Source organism: Nothoprocta perdicaria, unplaced genomic scaffold, assembly GCF_003342845.1.
Source record: "Nothoprocta perdicaria isolate Ctin4 unplaced genomic scaffold, notPer1 scaffold_26, whole genome shotgun sequence".
Classification (NCBI taxonomy): domain Eukaryota; kingdom Metazoa; phylum Chordata; class Aves; order Tinamiformes; family Tinamidae; genus Nothoprocta; species Nothoprocta perdicaria.
In genome coordinates, this window is record NW_020455488.1 from 5,911,581 (window position 1) to 5,918,836 (window position 7,256).

At 70.6% G+C, this 7,256-nt stretch overlaps 2 protein-coding genes across 2 annotated transcripts; both read left to right on the forward strand.

Annotated features, from left to right (window-relative positions):
• Positions 1-23: 23 nt before the first annotated feature.
• Positions 24-3,445, forward strand: SERINC4 (serine incorporator 4; the record flags this gene model as incomplete). The annotated part of the gene is made up of 11 exons (XM_026040650.1): positions 24-179; positions 662-840; positions 915-994; positions 1,075-1,168; positions 1,235-1,446; positions 1,759-1,854; positions 1,923-2,049; positions 2,134-2,206; positions 2,358-2,409; positions 2,491-2,647; positions 3,229-3,445. Coding segments are annotated over 11 exons (1,443 nt in total), but the record flags the coding sequence as incomplete, so codon positions are not given.
• Positions 3,446-5,125: 1,680 nt separating this feature from the next.
• On the forward strand, positions 5,126-6,701 carry LOC112948402 (ras and EF-hand domain-containing protein-like). The gene is made up of 6 exons (XM_026040651.1): positions 5,126-5,215; positions 5,744-5,885; positions 5,945-6,026; positions 6,128-6,242; positions 6,452-6,556; positions 6,621-6,701. The coding sequence occupies exons 1-6, from the start codon at positions 5,126-5,128 to the stop codon at positions 6,699-6,701; spliced, it is 615 nt and encodes a 204-aa protein (XP_025896436.1).
• The last annotated feature ends 555 nt before the right edge of the window (positions 6,702-7,256 follow it).

Sequence of the window (7,256 nt, forward strand, 5' to 3'; positions counted from 1 at the left end):
GGGGCGGCGCGCGGCCCGTCCTGACCCGCACCCCCCAGCTGCGCTGCGGCTGCAGCCCCTGCCGCGGGCTGCGCACGTCCACGGGCACCCGCCTGCTCTACACGCTGCTGCACGTCCTGTCCTCGGCCGCCTGCTGCCTCGCGCTCTCCCGCACCGTGGCCCAGGCCCTGCGCGACAAGGTGCGCCCGCGGCCCCGCTGCTGGGGACCTGTCCGCAGTGCTCCGGGGTCCCCGGGAGGCCTCCCGGGGCATTAGGGCCGTGGGGATGCCAGGGGCCCGGGGTGGGGGTCTTTGCGCACAAGGAGTCCAGGGTTGCAAATGGCCCCAGGGGTACTGGGGGGGGGTCCCAGGATATTGAGGTTTCCAGGTGCATCAAAGTACAGGGATACGTGCTGGAGCTCCCGTGGGTGCTGGGGTTCCTTASGGTCCTGGAGTTCCCGTAGGAAACAAGGCTCCCATCAGTGCTGGTGTTCCCCTATGTGCTGGAGCCTCCATGGGTAGCAGGGCTCCTATAGGTGCTGGGAGTCCCTTGGGTACCAGAGTTCCTGTGGGGGCCAGGGCTGTCGTGGTTGCTGGAGMTGCTGCAGGTGCTGTGGAGAGCGGGGTAGCCGGTGCCAGAGGAGGCACCGCGGCCCCTGCAGCCTGTCCCGCCCTGCCCGCAGGTGCCCTTCTCGGCGGCGCTGTGYGAGCAACTGGCCGTGGGCGCCGACTGCGAGCGCCTGGCGGGCTCCTCGGCCGTCTACCGGCTCTGCTTCGGCACTGCCTGCTTCCACCTGGCGCAGGCCGCCCTGCTGCTCAACGTGCGCTCCAGCACGGACTGCCGCGCGCAGCTGCACAACGGGTACCGCGGCGGCRGGCACGGGACGGGCACGGGGCTGCGGGGGCTGCAGCTGAACCCCCCGCTCTGCGCCGCAGGTTCTGGCTCCCCAAGGTGCTGGTGCTGGCGGGGCTCTGCGCCGCCAGCTTCTTCATCCCCGAGGACAACTTCATCCCAGGTGCGTCCCTGGCCGAGCACCGCCGGGCTGGCCCTGGCCCCCGACCCCCGCGCCCGCCCACGACCCCTGCTCCCCCACAGCCTGGCACTACGTGGGTGTCTGCGGGGGCTTCGCCTTCATCCTGGTGCAGCTGGTGCTCATCACCGCCTTCGCGCACACCTGGAACAAGAACTGGTGAGCACGGGGGGTGGTGCCACGCAGCGCCCGCGCGCCCGCCCGCCTCACCGCGCACTCCCGCAGGCTCACGGGCGCCGCGCAAGACAAGCGCTGGTACCTGGCGGTGCTGCTGGCCACCGCTGCCTTCTACACCCTCGCCTCGGCCGCCTTCTCCTTCCTCTACAAGTTCTACACCCACCCGGCYGCCTGTCGCCTCAACAGCGCCCTGCTCACCGTCAACGGCAGCCTCTGCGGCGTCATGTCCTTCGTCTCCATCACGCCCTGCGTGCGGCTCAGTAAGTGCCGCGTGGCGCGGTGGGCCGCGGTGCAGCGCAGCCTGGCGTGGTGCACCATGGCATCGTGTGGCATGGCACAGTGCCATGGTGCAGCACAGCATGGCATGGCACWGCATGGCATGRCACTGCATGGCATGGCACTGCATGGCATGGTGTTGCAAGATGCAGTAGAGCCTCAGTGGTGCCATGCATGGGGCTGCCAGCCTCCCGGTAGCGAGGCGCAGGTGCCCGAGGAGGACTCGGCGGGGGCTCCCCCGTCCTGTCCTCACCCCGTGCAGGGGGCTGCGGCCAAGGCCGGCGCTCTCCTTGCAGAGCAGCCACGGTCGGGGCTGCTGCAGGCCTCCATCATCAGCTGCTACGTGATGTACCTCACCTTCTCCGCACTGTCCAGCCGCCCTCCGGAGAGAGGTGGGAGCGGGGCCAGCGCCCGGGAGCCGCTCGCTCGTGCCGGCCCCGTCTCACCCTGCCTCCCGCAGTGCTCTACCAGGGCCAGAACCTCACCGTGTGCTTCCCGGGCGTGCGGCAGGACGAGCTGCAGAAGGAGGACACGACCGTGGCCGTCCTGGGGGCTGCCATCATGTACGCCTGCGTGCTCTTCGCATGGTGCGTGAGCCCCGCAGCGTCCCCAGGCTGCTCACGCGCTGCCGCCTGCCCTCCTMACCCATTCCTCCTCTCTCCCGGGTGCAGCAACGAAGCCTCCTACCTGGCCGAGGTGTTCGGGCCCTTCTGGATGGTCAAAGTCTACAGCTTCGAGTTCAAAGTGAGTCCTGGTGCCCCGCAGAGTCCTGTCCCCGAGCCTGGTCCCCGCTCGCTTCCCAGCCGGCCCCAGGCCCAGGCAGCGCGGGGGCAGCGCAGGGGCTTCCCGGCCCTGCCATGTCCCTGCGCCCTCCCTGCTCCCCACCGCCCCGCAGGAGCCCTCCTGCTGCTTCTGCTGCCCGGAGAAGATGGAGGAGACGCTGCGAGGTGGGTGCGCAGGCAGTGGGTGGCCACAGGGCGGTGGCGGGCGGCCGGGTGCCCTCAGCTCGCTCCCARCCCACTCTCCAGGGATGGAGCCGGCAGGCGAGCCGGTGCAGGAGCCCAGCGGGGCCCCCTGCATCGTCCAGGACGAGCAGGACCGCGTGGTCTACAGCTACTCGGCCTTCCACTTCGTCTTCTTCCTCGCCTCGCTCTACGTCATGATGACCCTCACCAACTGGTTCAGGTTGGGCCCTGCTCTGCCAGCTGGACTAGCTGTGCTCTGCCCCTGTGCTGGTGTGAACGCAGCCGCCATGGGCTGCTGCAGGGYGGGTGTTGCAGCGGGGCAGGGGGTGCTGCAACAGGACAGGGTGCTGCAGCGGGGTGGGCCGTGCTGCAGCGTGTGTGCTGCAGCAGCAGGGTGATGCTGCAATGGGACAGGATGCTGCAGTGGGGCAGGGGGTGCTGCAGCAGGACAGGGTGCTGCAGCGGGGTGGGCCGTGCTGCAGTGCGTGTGCTGCAGCAGCAGGGTGATGCTGCAATGGGACAGGATGCTGCAGTGGGGCAGGGGATGCTGCAGCAGGACAGGGTGCTGCAGCGGGGTGGGCCGTGCTGCAGCGCGGGTGCTGCAGCAGCAGGGCGGTGCTGCAATGGGACAGGATGCTGCAGTGGGGTGGATGCCGCATCTGGGTGGATGCTGCACCGGGAGCTCTGTGTCTGCAGCGGGGGGAAGCAGCCAGAGCCGCTCGGAGCCCCGGTGGCTGCAGCCGCCACCAGGAGGCCTGGTGCTGCCTCCTTGGACGCCCAACGCCTGCGCTCTCCCAGCAGCTACGAGGACGCAGTGCTGGAGACCACCTTCACGCACGGCAGCTGGTCGACCTTCTGGGTGAAGGTGGCCTCGTGCTGGGCCTGTGTCCTGCTCTACCTGTGGCTGCTGCTGAGTCCCCTGTGCCTGCCGTGCTGGCCACAGCGCCGGCGCAGCAGCCAGCCCCTGCGCGTGCTGCGGCGACGACGGGCCCCACAGCGCGTCGGCGCCGCCGCGTAGCCCCYGGCTCTGCCGCCCGCCTCAACACATCAGCCGTGGGACCGGCCGTGTGCAGGAGCTGCTGTGATGGAGCTGGGTGCTCTGCTGCATGGCTGCACGGCTGCATTGCTGCATTGTCGGGGATGCAGCTCTGGCACAGAGCGATGGTGCTCGGCTGCGGCCACACGCTCCCGACCCTCTGGGATACGGGTCCTGCGGGCACCGGCTGCAGCCCTGCTGTCCAGGGAGCGGTTCTGCTCCGCTCCAGCGCTGTGTCCGCTGGGCCTCACTGTAAATAGCTCCTCAAATAAATTTTTATACAAAACTCGAAGCTGATGTGTGCTGTGTGTGAAGCAGCAGCCCTAGGGCTGGATGCAGAGGAGAGCAGCACTGGCCCCAGCGAGAAGAGCCACCATGTCCCGGGGGGTGGGTGCAGCCGGGGGGGCTGCAGGGGTTCAGCCCACAGCCGCTGCCCCCATCGCTCCCCATGCAGCCCTGCAGGAGCCCCTTGCCCGCACACAGGACACACAAGGGGGCTGGGGGCTCCAGGGAGACCCCTGTGCAAACACGTCCAGAGCTGCTGGGGCATCGACCCCCCCGCGATCCCCCATCCCACCGCCTGGCAGCGCTGCCCCTGCCTGGGGGCTCCCACCTCGCACTCCCTGCTCGGGGCGCCGCAGGCCAGGCGCAYGGGCGGCCCCACCGGAATGCGGCACCCCGCCCGCAGAGCAAACACGGCCGGGGGCCCTGCGCGCCCGCACGGGTGGATCGGGCGGCCTGCCGSGGTCCTCCCCAGACACACACGAGGCCCCGGAGCAGGTGAGTGTGGGACCCGCGGAGCCCAATGGGGGGGCCCTGTGGGGGTGCGTGGGGCTGCCCCGTGCAGGGGTCCCAGAGGAGCTGGGGCTGACCTGGTCCATCAGCGTGGGGGCAGCGGTGGGGTCACCCTGGGGTCTCCCCTAGCCCTGGTGGGCCGATGGAGGCTGATCAGGAACCATGGGCACCAGTGCAGCGGCTGGTGCAGGGCTGGGGGGGCTGCAGTGCTGCCCCCCTCTGCTCCCCTCCCCCAGGACATGCAGGGACGTGCGCAGGGCTCCAGCGACAGCACCGCGCGGCTGCGGCAGCAGCTCGGGAATCTCGCTCAGGTGGAGCCTGGGGATGGAGCCGCATTGGGACCGGGCTGCGCGCAGAGGGTGCGGGCAGCGTCCCAGGGTGCCGGGCACACAGGTGAGAGCCACAACAGCGCCGTGTTGCCTGTGCAGGAGAATGAGCAGCTGCACAGCACCCTGCGCCAGGCGCAGGGCAGCGTCTGCCAGCTGCAGTCAGAGCTGCAGCAGCTGCACAGGGACCTCCTGGACCAGGGCAGGCTGCAGCAGAGGTGATGGGGGAGACAGGGGAAATTGGAAAACTCCCTTGAGTCACAAGCAGGGCGCTGGGAGAGCCTGGCCCTGGCTGCCACGTGTCCCTGCAGGTCCCTCGGGGGCATCCCCTGCCACCCTGGGCTCCTGCAGCAGGATGCTGCAGGTTGGGCAGCAGGGATGCCACGTCCCCGCAGAGAGCAGCTGGCACTGAGGGAGATGCCGGAGGAGGACCTGCCCTTCCCCACCTGTGTCAGGATGCTGCGGTAGGTAGCGGCTGCGGGGCAGTGCTGCAGGTGCCCCCCAGAGGCCCTGGGTGCAGCTCCTGTGGGTGCTGGATCCGATGCTGCTCTTGCTCGACAGCGCGAGCGCCCGGAGCCTTTACGAGAGCAAGAGCCAGCTGCGCTCGGCGCTGCCGCACGAACCGGGGCAGGTGGGAGCTCGGAGCAGCCCCACGCTCCTGCAGCCACCATGGAAGCACTGCGGTGCCTCTGTGCCCAGCGTCTCTCGTCCCCTGCAGCCACTGCTCCCCACTCAACAGTGCAGCCCCCCCACACGCAGCCCCCCTCGGGGCACCGGCAGCAGGTGAGTGACCACGGCCAGGGCAGGGCCACCACTAGCCACTATCCCCCCCCACCCCCCGACCACTGCCCTTGGCGCAGGCACCCAGGGGCCCCCCCACGCAGCCGGCAGAGCTCAGCCTCCAGCACGGACACAGACATGGACACGGACACAGACACAGCCTCATCCTGCAGTGATGCCACAAGTGGCAGCCTGGAGGAAGCACTGGCCACCAGCGCATGTGGGGACATGGAGCTGTCCCATGGGGACACAGAACCCCACGCCTGGCTCCCGGGCAGGACGAAGCTCCCGGCCTTCACGCCGCAGGTAGCTGCGGGGCCGGGCGGCAGAGGGAAGAGGCAGCGGGCACCGCAGCCACGCAGCCTCTCGGTGCCACCAGGCTGCAGAGGCTGCCGGGGAGCCCGCGGCGCCCGACCCCATCCTGCGGCTGGTGCTGGCCGGCGACAGCGGCGCGGGCAAGTCCAGCTTCCTGCTGCGCCTCTGCAGCAACGAGTTCAGCGGCGACGTGCCCAGCACGCTAGGTACCCGGGCCGGGCGCGCAGGTGCGCGCAGCAGGATGGCCCTGACACCCTCCTCACAGGCGTGGACTTCCGCGTGAAGCAGCTGCTAGTGGACGGGGAGCCAACGACGCTGCAGATCTGGGACACGGCCGGGCAGGAGAGGTGCGGGCGCCGCAGGGCTCAGGGCGCCGCGCGGGCCCCGGCAGTGGCTGCAGCTCCACGCAGGCCCCGCGCAGCCCCGTGCAGAGCCGCCCCATCGCCAGGTTCCGCAGCATCGCCCGCTCCTACTTCCGCAAGGCGCATGGTGTCCTGCTCCTCTACGATGTCAGCAACCAGAGCAGCTTCCTCAGCGTCCGCCAGTGGATTGAGGACATCAAGGCAGGGTCTGGGTCCGGGCAGCCCCGGCGGTGTGGGGAGCAGGGCAGGGGCGCGGGGTCTCCCAGGGCAGAGTTCCTTGGGTTAGGACCAAAGGCCACCTCTGCGAAGGGGTCACATTTGACCTGAGGTTTAACGCAGTGCCACTCGCCGGGCACCAGAGAGGGCTCGAGTCGCTGCCGCGGCGGCCTGAGCCACCTCCATGCCCGCAGGTTGCCGAGGGGCCTCTTCCACTCATGCTGGTGGGGAACAAGATCGACCTGCGTGCCGGGCTGCCGGCGGGAGTGTGCAGCGCCCTCGGGGAGAAGCTGGCCATGGTGAGCAGGCAGGGCTGGGGGCGTGCGTGGGGACGGCGCTAGCGCTGGCACGTCTGTTCCGCAGGCCCACTCGGCCCTGTTCTGCGAGACCAGCGCCAAGGACGGCACCAATGTGGTGGAGGCCGTGCTGCACCTGGCACGGTGAGCACCCCGCGCCTGCACGGCCCCCGGCCGGCRTGGCGCCCGCTCACGTGCTGCTTGGCCCACAGGGAGGTGAAGAGGAGGGCGGCGCGGGGCCACGCGGGCTCCGCGCTGCAGCTGGGCATCCCTGCGCGGGCAGCACGCGGCTGCTGCAGGACCTAGCGCGGGGCTGCCGGCGGCGCCAGCTGCAGACCGGGCTCTTTTCCCTTCCTTCGTAGTAAAGATGCCCTCTCGCTGGCGGAGGCTGCTGTGTGCGCGGAGCGATGCCCGGGGAAGCGCCGCTGCCTCTGCCCATGGGCTGCCCTCGCAGGACGGCCCCTCGCTGTCACCCTGCTCCACGCCCCGTCCCCACCGCAGCCGCGCGGGCTGCCACCCGCGCAGCTCCCCGCGCTCCCGGGCCCGGCCGGGCCCTCCTGCCGGGAGCGGCGGCTCAAGAGCCGCCCTCATGGCCACGGAGGGGCCCGGGCCGCCCGGCCCGGCTCGCGCCGCTCCCCCAGCCCCTTCCCGCTCCCGCCATTCACGCCCGCACCAGGCCGGGCCTGCAGGGCTCCACAGCTAC